General features: G+C 52.0%; 1 protein-coding gene across 1 annotated transcript in view; it reads left to right on the top strand.

The window, feature by feature from the left end:
• Window positions 1–16062, top strand: part of PRDM16 (PR/SET domain 16) — a 466689-nt gene that overhangs the window by 423009 nt on the left and 27618 nt on the right. The window contains exons 6-8 of the mRNA XM_042781601.1: window positions 5874–6090; window positions 8501–8648; window positions 9897–10050. Coding sequence (XP_042637535.1) covers window positions 5874–6090; window positions 8501–8648; window positions 9897–10050 — 519 coding nt within the window. The remainder of the gene's footprint in view (window positions 1–5873; window positions 6091–8500; window positions 8649–9896; window positions 10051–16062) is intronic.

Consider the following 16062-nt stretch of genomic DNA (forward strand, 5'->3'; position numbering starts at 1 on the left):
TAAGTGCTGGGTTCAAACCATCCAGCCACTCTGCAAGAAAAAGAGCTTGCAATCTGCTCTCATAAAGATTACAGCCTAGAAAACCCTAGGAGGCAGTTCCACTCTGTCATATAGGGTCGCTATAAATCAGAACTGATTCAATGGCATCTAACAACATAATGTAATATATCTAAAAATGGCATTAGGTGGTGTCTGACTTCTTCCTCTGGCTTCATGAGTGGAACAGAGGATCATTATCTGCATCTGCAGCCCAAGGCTTGTTCCTATGAGGTGAAGGTCAGACATGCCTCCACCTTCCAACCTTTTGACCAGTTCTGCCACCAACTGTTCCTCCCGTAGCATTCTCTACTTCTCTGCTGGGTTTGGTAATTCATTGCAATAGTCACATTGTACTCAGAGACCATACTCAAAGTTATGGGGGTTATTAGGGAAACAACAGGTTATAATTCAGGTTCAGGAACACTTAGGATGCAGTTCTTCCATCAGGATAGTCTCTTTTCAGCCATGCTTGCAGGCAGGTCTCTCTTTCTGGTCCTCGGCCTCTCATCCTGGCCTCTGCCCTGCTCAGGCAAGTGTTACAAAGCTCTGCCTTTAAGTGCCCTGAGGCACCCCACTCCACCAGTAAGCCTTGGCCTGAAGGTGCTCCGCTCTAGCTCGGTGGGTTGGCACACCTAGCTCCCCCAAGTGCCCAGAGGCACCCCCCCTGCCAGCAAGACTCCTGCCTGAAGGTGCTCAGCTTTCTCCCTCCATTAGCCAGGAAGCCCACTGTACCATCTCCTGCTCATCTCCTGGTTCTGCTCCTGCCATTTCTCTGCCTCTGCTTTTCGGCATCTCCAGTGTTAGAGCTCTCTTTCTCTCTGTCTCCTGGGTCGAAGAGATTCTCAGCCCAGGAATACTGGATCCACAGGATGCATTCTGCTCCCATCTGTTCTTCTTAGTGATTGCGAGGTCCCTCTCCACCTCTGGTATGGCTCATTTTAAGCCTAGTGGGATGGCAAAACTGACCAAGCCCCTGGTTAGGTTTCCATAGACCTTATTTGCATGGTCTTACCTCCACAATGGTGCCATACACCTTATTTACATTATTAGCAATTTATCCAATCCCCTTGGTGGGCCACAGACACCTTAATTTACATAGTTCCACATAAAGATTATGATTCACCAAAAAAACAAACTCACCGCCGTTGAGTCAGATCCAACTCAGGGACCCCTCCTAGTGACCTCTCCTTGAGTTTCCGAGGCAGTATCATTACAGAAGTAGATTGCCCAATCTCCCTTCCATGAAGTGGCTAGTGGGTTTGAACTGCCAGCCTTCTGGTTAGCAGACAAATGCCATAGGCACTACACTACCAGAGCTCCTAAGATTATGTTTAGAGGGGCCATATTGAGTAATTTACTGCACTGAAGGCCACGCTCATTGCCGTTGAGTTGATTCCAACTCATAGCAACTTTATAGAACAGAGTAGCACTACCCCATAGGGTCTCCAAGGCTGTAAATCTTAATGGAAGCAAATTGCCATATATTTCTCCATAGGGTGGCTGGAGGGTTTGAACCACTGACCTTTTGGCGAGCAACCAAGTATTTAACCACTACACTGCCAGGGCTCATAATATAATAAACTATAAAGCTCTTGTGCTATTCTGGTTCCCTAGTGCCACTCTGACAAGAATATACCACAAATGGGATGGCTTGAACAAACAGGAGTTTATTGTCTCACAGTTTGGAAGCTATAAGTCCAAGTCAAAGTGCCAGGCTCTAGGGGCTGGTGAAAGCCCCTCAACTTTGTGCTTCACTTCTGACCTCTGCTCCCAGCCCACTGAAGCTGGAGGCTTTTCTTCACTCAGACAGCTGCTGGCTGCTGAGACTGACAAGCCCAAGGTTGACAAGTAAAAAGGCATATGACAGGCCATTAATTGAAGCCCATTGAATGTCCCAAGGTTGGCAGAGTATGGCAGGCTGCTGAACAACAACATGGCTATATGCAGGGTCCAAACGTGCCATAAGCTAGAGACTATCCCCAAGGCTTCTCCTTGTATACTGGCAGCAGACCACATCCCTAAGGCAGCTACTCAGCTGCTCATAGTAGATTCCACCATGGAGTTGATAACCAGTCTCATCATGGAGAATACTACATTCAGTTGCCCAGCCATTCAACCAGGCCCAGACAATTTGACACACAAACTTAACCACCACAGGTGATGTAGTGGTTAGGACATTTGTCTGCTAACCAAAAAGTCAGTGGTTTGAACCCTCCCAGCTGTTCCATGGGAGAAAGATGAGGCAGTCTGCTTCCATCAATATTTACAGACTTGGAAACCCTATGGGGGTCACTGTGAGTCAAAATCAACTCAATGGCAGTGGGTTTAATATAATATAATACAATATAGGAGATCCTGGATGGTGCAAACAGTTGAATGCTTGCTTGACTACTAGCTGGATGTTGTTGGTTTGAATCTACCCAGAGACACCTTGGAGGACAGGCCTGGGGACCTGAAAGGACAAACCAAAACCAAAAAACCCACTGCCATCGAGTCAGTTCCAACTCATAGCAACCTTCACTGGGTTTCCAAGGCAATGAATCTTTATGGAAATAGATTGCCTCATCTTCCTTTTGCAGAGTGGCTGGTGGATTTGAACTGCCAACCTTCTGGTTAGCAGTCAAATGCCTTAGGCACTGTGCCACCAGAGCCTTGAAAACCTGATGGAACAGTTACACTCTGTACACATGGAATCTGCAGAGTCAGAATTGACTTAACAGCAATAATAACAACAAATAACAATAAATATTATATACAATCAGAATATAACATGTATGTCCATATCTCTTTAAAATGGAATTTTCTGTGCTGGGGAAATGAAAATGATACAGGCTGTGCCCATCCTTGGGGCCCATCCTTTCTGCCTCAGCCCTGCACACCCCGAGTGTGTATTCAAAGCCAGCCTTACCTGGGTAGAAGATGCAGCAGCCTCGTCTGCACCCCTCAGCAGGGGCAGGAGAGGCTTAGATGTGTGCTGCCCCTTGCTCTGGCCTCAGGGCAAACATGGTCCATGTAGAGTGGGAACAGGCAGAGGAGGACAGCGTTTATGGCTGTGGTCCGTCCCATCGCCTCTAGGACACTCTCAATGCCGTCAGAGGATAATGGGCCGTGCTTTCATTTCAACCCACAGTAAGTCAGTTCATAGCACGGGTGGTGGGGTTGGCATTTCTTCTTGTTTTTGCTTTCGAGTTTCAGTTTCTGTGCCCCTCGCCTTCTTCTTGGTTTGCTGCAGAAAGAGTAGAATAACAACTGGCATTTCTAACTGGAGCATGATGCCATTGGGAGTGCCCCACTTCAGACATGCCTTCTAGGAAGCTGGAGTCAACCTTCGGGAGCACCTTCCTGTGGTCTGTGTGCACGCTCCATTGAAAACCCGGTTTCTCAGGGCTCAGATATCAAGCACTCATCCTCAAGTGGAAGTTCAGATTTGTAAAGACAACTGAAGGCCTCCAAAGGGGAATGAGGGTGGCCATGTCTCAAACTCACGAAGCCAAGCCACACTGTGTTTCTCATAACTCATGTGGGAAACTAGGCATCCAGCCCTCCTGACTTTTGAGCACCAAAATAACAGGGACATTCGGGCTACATGGCTCAATGTATGACATTTTGAGTGTGGTGTTTTGTAGGATTTGAGGGGAATTGTGTCTTGGCATGAATCACCATGTCACCTCCTCCCCACCCTGTTGATCAGGGATCTAACCCTGGCACCCAATGACAGCCACTCCACATATGGATCTTGTGGTAGGATCTTTGCTTTTCAGGGCCTGCTGCCATTGAGTGGCCACAGGCCCCTGCTCTCCCTGCTCTGTCTGCCTGGCTGCTCTGCCTGTTGGAGCCCAGGCATCTTTGCAAAGCTTGCTGCAAGCTCCCTGGCCTGGCCACCCTCCCTGTCCCCTCCATCCCGGGAGGTTCTGTGGTTTGTGTGAACTGGTTCTGCCATCTTGCTTCATCTTAGTCTGTTTTGCAGCTCAGCATATGTCCGGGAAAGCTCCAAGTAGTGGCTTTTTGTGAGATGAGATGTTTGGGGCAAGGAGCCAAAAGGCCTAAGCGAAGGCACAGAGCAGGGTCCGGGCACAGGGTCACAGGCCCCAGTGTTCAGTCCACATTATGAAGGGCCTGCTCAGGCCAGGTACTGGGCCAGTCCTTGTGCATGTGTACACAAACACCACACACAGTCACACACACACAGTGCCCACAGGCCTGCATGCACATGGCACACAACATGCATGCACATCCATACTCACATATATACACACAAATTACACATAAGTGCACACATAATACACATTCACATACCAACAAAAATACCCACATCCACGTGCGCATGCAAACACATAACATGGACATTCACACACACAAATGCATGCACATTTACACATGAACACAAGTGCATATATATGCACATGTACACAAACATATGTGCATACATATAGCACACATGAACACAAATATTAAAAAAAAAAACCTAAAAGTCATTGAGTCATTTCCGACTCATAGCGATCCCTCCTTGGGTTTCTGAGGTGGTAAATCTTTATGGAAGTAGGTTGTCCAATCTTCCTTATGAGGAGTGGCTAGTGGGTTTGAACCACCAGCCTTCTGGTCAGCAGTCAGATGCCTTAGGCACTATGCCACCAGAGCTCCCAAACACAAATATACACCTAACGTATGTGCAAATTTGTACATGTAAATAATCATGTGTTCATGCACAAAGCATACACATGTATGCACTATGACACACATAGTATATACACATGAACCCACAAACATGTACAAACGCACATATGCCCCAGCATGCATACACAGCTGCACACATGCACACACAAAACTATAGGCATACATGCAAGCATGAAAACATTCACACATGAATAAACACAGGCACGTGCAAAAATGCACAGGTACACACATTCATGAATACATGTGCAGACTCACACAAACACAGGTAAAAACACACACACATGCATACAAATTCACAAAGAGATGCACAAACACAGATGAGACATGTTCAAATATGCACACTCAAGCACACATAACATTCACACATCTTCACACACATTCACGTACACACAATTGAAACTCGTGCACACATAGCACACACACAGACATCCTCACATATGCCCACATGTGGATACAAACACAGGGACATACACTTTTCATTTGTGCAAGAGCTTCATGCATATGTACTCTCTCCAGACCTGGGTGGGCCCCTGGGTCCCCCCTGGACAGGGAGGAGACAGTGTGCTAAGTGGAAAGCTGTTGTTCAGACAGCAGTCAGGAGGGAGAAGCTGGGGATGGGCCCAGTGCCTCCCCCGGGAAATTTACAGCTCTGGGTTGATTGTTTGGCTTGGCACCATGGTCAGGATGCCGCTTCGTAAACTTAATAATAGCTGCCCCCCTTTAATTTGTTTGACCTTGACGACAATAATTTATGATATGCATTAGATCTCCGTCGGCTTTTTCCTCCTGATTCATAAACAAAGCACTTGGCCTGACTTCCTGCCCTGCTCCCGCGCTCGGGCCTCTAAGCCCTTGCTGGCCGCCTGGGACGTGTGCAGGGGGATGGGGGCAGTGTTTCTCCGTGTTCATTGTGTTGCAGAGAGCAGGGACTTCAGGCTTCCCAGGTGTCCCTGTGGTCTTCACAGCCCCCCCTACCCCCCAGGTGGCCACTCCTGGAATCCGGGCGAGGGCTGAAAGGGCAGCGGCAGGAGTGACCAGCATGGGTGGCGGTGAGGATGATACCCAGGGGCCACGGCCACCCTGCCCCCTATGGGGCCTAGGCTGGGGCTGCCAGGGCAGGTGCTGGCCCAGCGCCCACTCCAAGGCCCCATCTTTTCCAGAGGAGCGTACCTTCCGCTGCGACGAGTGTGATGAGCTCTTCCAGTCCAAGCTGGACCTGCGGCGCCACAAGAAGTACACGTGCGGCTCAGTGGGACCCGCACTCTACGAGGGCCTGACCGACGACCTCAAGCCCGAAGGCCTGGGCAGCGCTGGCACCGGCGACGGGCAGGCCCACGAGTGCAAGGACTGTGAGCGGATGTTCCCCAACAAATACAGGTGGCACCCCCTGCTTGCTCTCCTCCCCTCCCGCTCCATCCCTCCTCCTCCCCCTCCGCCTCCTGTCCCTTCTCCCCCCTTCCTCCCCTTCTCCCCACTCCCCTCCTCCTTCCCTCTTCCCTCCACCTCTCCTCTTCCCTTTCTCCTTCTTTTCCCTCTCCCTCTTCCCCTCTTCCCTCCTCTCTCGTCTCCTCCTCCCTCATCCCTCTTCTCCTCCCTCCTCCCTTCTCCTCCCTTCTCCCTTCCCCTACCTTCTCTCTCTCATTCTCTTTCCTCTTCCCTCCTCCTATTCCTCCCTTACTTCCCCCAACTGCTCATCACCCTTCCCCCTCCTTGTTCTGCTCTCCTCCTATTTCCTCTCCTTCTCCCTCCTCTCTCCCCTCCCCCTGCACTTCCATTTCCTTACCCCGCTCCACTTCCGTCCCTCTTCCCCTTCCTCCTGTCCCTCCTCCTTCTCACCCCCCTTCCTTGTGCTCCTTCTCCCCTTCTTGCTCTCGCCTTCTCCTCCTCTTTCTCACCCCTCCCTCTCTCCTCCCCATCCTCCCTCCCATAATCCTCCTCCCCTACCCCCTGCCCCCTTCTTCCGTCCTGTCCTTTTGTCCCCTCCTTCCTCACCCCTTTTCCCTAATACCCTTGTCTTCCTCCTCCCCCCTTTTTCCCCTCCTTCCTCTCCCCAGGAGCTCGGTCCAGGCAGAAGGAACCCTGGGACCCATGCAAGAAAAGAGACCAGCCTTGTCCCTTAGCCCTGTCCACCCTGACAGCCCAAGGGCTCCAGGGACAGTTGGGGATGAAGGATCCCCTCCAGGGTGCTCCTCTGTGAACAAGCACCCCATCCTTTTGACATGGCTGGAACTGGGGACACAGATGCAGGCACCGGGGGTCTGAGTCTGCTGTTCCTGATCTGCCTATGAAAAGCCAACCCCATCAAGACCCAGCCCTGGGCTGCAGCCCTGCCCCTGGGATATGCTTCAAGTCCCCAGTTGACATAGCTGGTCCCTGCGTTCTATGTGGACAAGGACTGAGTTGTGCAGACAGATAAGCTAGAATCAAAGAAATGCAAAGCCACTTTCTGAGAAGCACAGGAGTCAAGTCCTGGGCACTTCCATGACAATGTCGGAGACCAGGGCACCAGCAACACCCCAGGCAGTGGGCAGGAACAGGGTCATCACTGGACCTCATTCCCTAAGACAACAGCCTACCTCTGCCTGGTAGCATCGCCCTGTCCCAGGACGGACCTCGGAGACACGGCAGCAGAGCCAGCATGTTACAGCCACCCATGGCCAGCCTGGAGCTGGCCTTCCCCTGGCAAAGGCCAAAAGGAAGGCAGCCTTAGGGGCCTCTGTGAGCCTCTAGGAAATAGATTCCCTGGGCTCTGGTGGGGAAAAGCCAGGGCACTCAGCCCCATGCTCCAAGGAGCCAGGAAAACTTTTCCACCATTGGGTCCTTCCCTCCTTCCAAGAATTCCTCAGGTCCGCTTGTCAGTATCAGGGTGCAGCTCCACACAGCCTCTAACGGGCCATCTGGTTGCTCAGAATCCGATGCCGGCCCCGCACAGTTTCCCTGGGGACTGGAAACCCTCCACCCGAACAGATGACAGAGAAAATAAGTGTTTGAGCAAATCCCGGCCGAGGCCCGCGCAGTGCGCGCTGCTCAAGAGGGTCCGTGTTTTCTTTAAATAAACACATAAATCACAATTAACAACAGGGAAAAGATACAATCTCCTGATGCTAAAGAACCGAGCGTTTCTGATCTTAATGGATGGCTGGGCCCCGTAATTAACAGGCCGTGATGTATTGCTGCTTTGCTCATGAAGATTAACGGTCATACCTGGGCCAGGAGGAGATGCAGGCATCCCTGGAGACAGGGGTTAGAGCCGCCCGCTCAGCCAAGCAGGGCACCCCCCCGAGCAGCTGTGCTTTCTCCACCCCATCACAGCTCATTCAGAGACCTTCCCAGCCACCTCCTCCGTGGGCAGGGGGAGTAGCACTCAGCCTGCTGGGCTGGAGAGCACCCTCAAGACCCTGCAGAGGGGTGGCTTGGGGTTTCTGGGGCCTCCCTCCCATTCTGGGGCTTGTAGGAAGGTTAGAAGCTTCTGGACCCCTTTTCCTCAGGCTCAAGCTTAGTCTTGGGGCTAAGGTCATCCCAGCCAGTCTCTAGCTGCCTAGGGGTGGTCTGGGTGAGGACCTAAGCTCCATCTCAGCACAGCTTCCTCATCCTCCCCTGTCCCCATCCCTTCATGCCTTGTCTTGGAGAGGAGGGAGAAGAGGTGACACCAAACCCTGCTCTGGTCCCAAGCAGGGAGTAGTGGGAGCCCATCGAGTGGACTGTTGAGAACAGCACCCTGGGCACAGCAGCTGTGTTGCGGTGGGCCCCTTCCTACCCCATAGTGACCCCTGACCTCTGTGTGCAGCTTGGAGCAGCACATGATCATCCACACGGAGGAACGAGAGTACAAGTGTGACCAGTGTCCCAAGGCCTTCAACTGGAAGTCCAACCTCATCCGCCACCAGATGTCCCACGACAGTGGCAAGCGCTTCGAATGTGAAAACTGTGTGAAGGTAACAAGCACGCATATGCCTGCCCTGCTCATATACATGCAATGCCTCAGGTGCAGACAGACAAGCATGTTCATACTCCTGTCTTGCTCACACACACACAGCCACTGGTGCAGACAGGTGAGCATGTCCACCTGCCCCATTTACACACATGTAAGTCTGCAGACGGGTGAATGTGGATATGTGTCCTGCTCACATGCACACACGGCCTCACGTGCAAACAAGTGAGCATGTACACTTAGCCTGCTCACATGCATACGTGGCCTAAGGTGCAGATGGGTAAGCATAACACTTTCCCTCCTCACACATACACACAGCTTCCAGGGTACAAATGAGGCCCCGTCACCCACCCCCCATCCCGCAGTAAAAATTCAGATGAGGTGCAGTAGTATGGCTGCAGTGACCCCTGAGGTCATTAGGGTCCTTCTGTTTGCTAGAGAGGGAAGAATAGCTCAGGGAGGGTCACATCACACAGCTCAGAAGGAGCGAGCCCAGGACATTTTCCCCAGTGCAGCACTCTTATCCTGCTGCCAGTGGGAGAAAGAAGCTGGCAGAGGGCAGGCCTCGGGCTCTAACAGCCCCAAGCCCTCAAGTTTCACAGCACATCAGAAGAAAATGCTTTCTGCATTCCCGTCTCAGTGCATCCTTATAGTCACAGTTTTCTCAGGACCAATGGAAAAGGGCTTAGTGGGGCTTTGGTGGTAGAATTCTCGCCTTCCATGCAGGAGACCTGAGTTCAATTCCCAGCCAATACACTTCCTACTCAGCCACCAGCCATCTGTCAGCGGAGGTTTGCTTGTTGCTACAATCCTGAATGGGTCTCAGCAGAGCTTTCAGACTGAGACAGACTAAGAAGAAGGACCTGGAGAGCTAACAAAAAACATCAAACTCACTGCCATCGAGTTGGACCCAACTCATGGCAACCCCTCCTTGGGTTTCCGAGGCGGTATCACTATGGAAGTAGATTGCCCAACCTTCCTTCTATTTCTGGAAAATCAGCCCATAAAACCCAATGGATCACAACTGTCCAATCTGCAGCTGGTCACAGGGAGGTAGCATTTTGTTCCATTGTGTATGAGGTCACGGTGTTAACAGCAGCGAACGACAGCATTCTTGGGGAAGGTGAGGTGAGGGAGACTCAATGACCACATGGTGGATCAGTACCACTGTAGGACCTGTCCCAGCTAGCTTGGTGAGGGGCAGACCATTGCATCCCCGTGGGTACACATCTGAGTACGTCTGTCTCCCCAGGTGTTCACGGACCCCAGCAACCTGCAGCGGCACATTCGCTCACAGCACGTGGGTGCTCGGGCACACGCCTGCCCTGACTGCGGGAAGACCTTCGCCACGTCCTCCGGCCTCAAGCAGCACAAACACATCCACAGCACCGTCAAGCCCTTCATATGTAAGTCGTCCCTGACAGCCTGCTGCGCCGGTGACCCCAGCACACATCCCTCCACGCTCCCCAGCCCCCTACTCACAGGACCCTATCTGTTCAGATGGCATTCCAGCAGATGCTGCCATCTGTGCTGGGCTCAGCCCACCCCCTCATGCCCCCTGGTTTTATGAGCTCTGGTGGTGTAGTGCCTAAGGCATTTGACTGCTATCCAGAAGGCTGATTGTTCAAACCCACCAACCACTCCTCAGAAGGAAGATTGGATAATCTACTTACATAGAGATGCCACCTCAGAAACCCAAGAAGGGGTCACTATGGGTCGGACTGACTGGATGGCAGCAAGTTTGATTTTTTGCTTTCTCCATTGCTCGACCCTCTCACTTCCCTTTCACCCTGCTGGCTCCTCTTCTTTGCTTTTCCCTGCAGTGACAGTGGCACTAGTGGGCATGAGGAGGGACCATCCTTGTAGTCCAGTGTCCCGCTGAATGAGCCAGCAGCCATCCTCCCAGCCTCTCCTCCCAGTTCCACCACACCCCACCCCTGAACTCCAAAGGGCGCTCCCGCTGCCTGCAGCATAACCACCCTGGCCGAGATGTGCTGAGTGCATACTGCTCTGCCCCAGAGTGTCATCTGGGGCCCCTGCTGTGCCAGGCACTGCTCCGGGCAATGGGGGAAAGTTGTAAATAAAGGTGCCTCTTCCTCCAGGAGCTGCTGTGGTATTGGGAAGAGACAGCTGATGAGAAAAGCATGATGCCTGCTGGGGGACAACAGGTTCAGAGGGCAGTGGAATGGAGTTACAGGGCTCAGACAGCAGTGGTGAGGGATTAGGGGCCTCAGGGGGCAACAGTGGGGGCTAAGGACCCAGGGGGCAGTGGTGTGGGGTTAAAGGGTCTAGGAGGCAGTGGGGAGGGTTAGGGGCTTAGGGTAGTGGTGTGGGGTTAGGGGTCTCTAGGGGTAGTGGTAGAGATTAGGGGCTCAGGGAATGGCAGTGTGGGGTCACAGGGTTCAGGGGGCACCAGTCAGGGTTAGGGCCCAAGGAACAGTGATGCATGGTTAGGGGCTCAGGGCCAGTAGTGTGGGATTAGGGTGCTCACAGGCAGTGGTGCAGGTTTAGAGTTCTCAGGGGGTAGTGATGTGGGATTAGGAGGCTCAGGGAATGATTGACAGGTTCCAAGCACACCAAACTGGACTCCTGGGTGAGCACACTCCTATCTGTTGACAGTCATTCTAGAAGAGATCTGAAGAAAGTAAAAAGTGAGTCACCATGGGGGTGGCATAGTACCTAAGGCATTTGATTACTAACCAGAAGGCTGGTGGCTCAAACCCAGCAGCCACTCCTCGGAAGGAAGATTGGGCAATCTACTTCCTCAGAGATACCACCTCAGAAACCCAAGGAGGGACGGCAGTGAGTTTGATATTTTTTTTGTGGGATGTTTGCAGAAGGAGCTCAAGAAAGGGGGCTGCAAGCCCAAAGTCTGGTGTATTTGGGGAACGATTGAGTTAGGAGTCACTAAACAGGGGGTCAGAGATCATAGGGTCAGGTTGCAGGGCTTATGGGCCGGCATGGGGAGGTGAACCCTGATTCTTGATGCATCTGGAAGCCACTGAAGCTTCCGGTCTGCCATACCATGTGCTGAGTCATCATTTCTCATACCTTATCACATGATAGCCTTATAAAATCCCAGAGTGGGTGTGGGTACCAACATCATCTCCAGCTGACAGAGAAGGAACCCAAGGTATCAAGATACCCAGTGGCTAGATGCTAGGGTCATAGTGCAGAGCCTAGGGTCTAGCTCAAGGGCAGTGCTCCTGAGCCTGGGTGGGGGGCTCAAGCTGCTCAGAGTCCATGACATCCGTGGGGGGAGCCTGGCTGGGAGAGGTGATCCTGGGAGCTGGGGGGCACGGGGCAGGGTGTTCATGCTAATGTGGGTGCCCTGCTCCAGAGAGGCAATGGCAACTGACCCCTTGGGCCCTGCTCCACAGCTGGACCCCACTCTCTACCCTCTGCCCCAGCCCACACCTCAGGCTGCCTATTAGAGAGCACTCAGACTCCAACCCACTGGGTTCCTCAAACGAGAAACCAAAAGGAGGAAAGAGTGTGACCCGCTGGCCCCCGCCACAATGGTATCTTCCAATCACCCTCACTATCCGCCCTGGACAGAGGGCATCTGAGCAGGGTGGAGCAACCCCCAACGCCCTGCACTGGCCAGCGGTCTCCTCCAGGGGGCACTGGGAAGAGGTTGCGTTGGGGTGAGAGTGGAGTTGTGGGGGTAGGCAGCCTCCCAATGCCTCACACTGTGGGAGGGGGGCCGATGAGTGCCTTAGATCATAGTGTGGAGGTTTAAAGCAAGCTTAGAATCAAGAAAACTGTTCACAGGCTTAACAGTTATTGCCTTTCTGGGCACACAGACAAGCCTTTTTAAGTCTGTTGGATCATACTCACAATGTAAGTTCCAGGAACCACAGTACTCTGGAAGGTTCCGAGCCTGTGTTTCCACGGCACTGCACACACTTCCCATGTGGACAGAGGAAGGACACAGACGCCTGGGCCGGACCTGCTGGTATCAGTAGTGGTTCTGCCAAGGTCATGTCTGTGTCTTGGCTCTTTGCTGAAGGATGAAGTTAGGGAGAAAACCCCAAACTTGGCCAGGCAGCATCTGCGAATGTTTCATTCAGCCACAGTGATGTGGACTTTAAAAATCAGCTTAGAATGTGCAGTAAGCCCTTGGTGCATCTTCCAGCCATGGTAGAACATGTTAGAGGGGCCAGGGTCAGGAAGCACACAAACACTGAGAGGCCACTGCATCAAGCAGTCCTTTTCACAAAGTGATCATTGGTCACTTGGGAGTGGGCAGGAGGCAGGCTCAGGGTCACACACACTTCTGTGTCCACCTGCTGAGTGACACTGTGTTCACCCATGACACACACAGATTGGCCTCAAATTCCTGGGCCACACTAAACCTGCGCCTTGCTGACCACCCGACCAAGATACCCTCACCTCTCAGATGGGTCATGGCCACCAGGGAGTTCAGGCGTGCATGGTGTTGAGTGCCTGTGTGTCTGTGTGTGGGTGTCTGGGCATTGAGGAGGGCAGTGTTCTTGTGGACACCTTTCAGAAAAGCACTTTTCATTGAAATATGTGTGCCCATTCATGCATGTATGTGTGCATGTCAGTGAGCATGTCTGCGAGTAGATATGTGTGCATGTATGTTAGTGTATGCATGTGATTGAGCATGTGTGAGTATATATGAGTGTGTGTGGATTTGTCTGCATGTGTGTGTACATGAGTGACACATGGAGGAGGAAAATCCCTTCTGAGCCACTTTGCAGAAAAATGCCTTCACTGGGATAAGTGAGTATGCATGCGTGAATGCATGTTTGTGAGTGAATCAATGTGAGTATGTGAGTATGAGTGTATGATGCCTGTGTGTAAGAGCAGGTGAGTGTCTGTGTGTCAGAGTGGATATGAGTGTGTGAGTGTATGTGTGAGTATTGTATATATGGGGGTAAGTGAGCACGTGTGTCAGTGGGTAGAGCAGCAAGCATGTGTGTGAGTGGGTGTGAGCATAAGTGTGCATATGCATGCAGATGAGTGTGTGTCTGTGTATGCATGCACCCATGCACACACTACAAAGAAAAGAGACTACTGTCTAGAAGTGAGCCCCACTCCATGATCCCTTGTCCTGACAGGCCCTGGGACCCACTCCATCAGGCACTGCTGCCAGGCCCAGACCTCCCTCCACCCCCTGCAGGCAACATGGCCTCCCTAGGCACTGAGCCCACCCTCTGCCCCCGTATCCAGACCTCTCCTTCTCCCTTTGCTGAGCCTCCCCCTCTGGAGAGCTCAGTGTCCCTGAGGCCTCCTGTGGCTTGCTGCCTTAGGACCCCCTTGCATGAGAAGATTGTGGGAGCTGAGGGTACTCTGCGCAGGAGGCCAGCTCCAAGAAACGGAGCTGCTGAAGCTGCTGGCCAGGTCTGCTGTGGCCTGGGCTCAGCAAGGGCCACTTGCTTGGCCAGCACCGACAGCATCGAAGCCACGCTTTCCTCCCTGAAGTCTTTGGCCTGAGGTATTTATAGACCATGCCTGCCGAGTGGCTCCTTACGGTTAGCAGCCTCCCAAAAAGGGTAGATTTGATTAAATGAGGCAAAGTTCTTCTCCCCTCAGCCTTGAAAACTTCCCGCCATGCCAGACAGCCAGGAAGGCCAAGCGGCTAATATAAATAGATATTGTGATTAGAGAGCATGGTAATCGCCGAGAAAAGGCTCCCAGCTAGCGTAGCATGACATCAGCCGGCCGAGGACTGTGGGGAGCAGGGAACACGCTGGAATCATTGTTTCCACTGGGGCTGCGTTTAGGAAGCAAATTGCCCTGCAGAGAGACACATATACACACTGTGCATGCATGTGGTAGAGTAGAGGGTTGTGCAAGCATGTGTGTATTGTGTATCAGTGTGCATAGTAGTGGGAGCATATTGTGTATGTATGTATTTTTGTGTGTGGGTGTGCACAGTTGTGTATATGTTTTATATGTGCACATGGATGCCTTGTGTATGAATGCATGTATGTGTGCATGCACCTATGTGTATGTGGTGTGTGCATGTGCACATGTATGTGTGAATTGTGTGGTTGTGCATGTATGTGTCAGTATGCATGTGTGTGCATGTGTGTTGTGTATGTATGTGCATAGATGTGTGCACACATGTGTTTCTTGTGTGTATGTGCACTATGTATGCATGCATGTGTATGAATTAATTTGAGAGCATTGTTGAATATGTGTTATGTGTTTGTGTGTGTGCATGTGTGTGCATGTATATTTCTCTCTTGTTAGAAAAACAAGAAGAGAAAGAAGAGCCAATCATCTGCTGACAGTCCACCTGTCATGGGGAAAATGGCCAAGATGAAGTCTCCTCAGAGCCACTGGGTCCTGGGGTCTGTCTCCAGCTGGCACATGTTAAGAGAAGAGGTTCCACATTCATCGGCCAGATCCTAGCATAGCCTGTTCCATCCCAACTGGGGAGGGGCGTGCTAGTGGTTGAGTTTCACTTTTATCAAAAGTAGAACCAGTCTCTTTCCCCACAACCCCCTTCCTGGGGCTAACTTCTCCCTTCCCCACCTTCATCCCCCTGCAAACCATCACTCAATACTGGCCGGGAGCCACTGTCCTCACCAAAGCCCACACTTGGGGCTTCCTAAGAACTCCCAGAACGGTTCAGGGAAAGGACAGTGGGGGGTGGATCTCAACCCTGCAGAAGCAGCAGACCTAGTTGTGGGTGGTGATGGTTTGTTCTTCCCCTGCTGGAGCAGCCATGAATGAAGTGGAGTAGACCATACGCTGTGGTTCTGGGGCAAAAGGCCCTCCAGAGGAACTGATGAAGCTGCAGAACCTGCAGCTACTTCACCCAGGCCCTGCCCAGCTGGAGCAGGGGGCTTGCTGACCTGAATGATTTCAGAAGACCCTCATACCCATGTTAGAAACATCTTGGGGGAGAGGGGCATGCACAGTGAGATTAAGCCATCTGTCTGAGCCATCCCAGGGAACCTAAGAGAAAGGCACAGGGGTCCTTGCCGATATGTACTAAACCCTGTCCCACCTGAGCCTTGTCTCACTCTCCCCTACCCTGCAACCTGACAGACAGTGACCCCAGAGGTGGTTTGTGCTGGTCACCAGAGGACAGCCCCAGAGAGGGGCACACACCCACACACATATGCAATGTACTTACACATGTGCATGCCCGTGTGCACACACCCACATTGTGACCAACATTTATATGCACACATGTGTGCACACACATGTATGTGTGTGCATATAGTGCATGGACATGTACACATGTCTCACATGCATACACATATGTGCATGGATGGTTGTGCACATGCATTCACATGGTGCACTCACACACGTACATATATACATGCACATATACATGTGCACATGTGTGTGCACACAATGTATCCATGTGCCTTCATGCATGCAGACACATGCACATATATGTGTACACACTCATGTACATACCCACATGCACA

Source organism: Orycteropus afer, unplaced genomic scaffold (genome assembly GCF_000298275.1).
Source record: "Orycteropus afer afer isolate SDZICR_OR568_19922 unplaced genomic scaffold, OryAfe1.0 scaffold00136, whole genome shotgun sequence".
In the NCBI taxonomy this organism is placed as follows: domain Eukaryota; kingdom Metazoa; phylum Chordata; class Mammalia; order Tubulidentata; family Orycteropodidae; genus Orycteropus; species Orycteropus afer.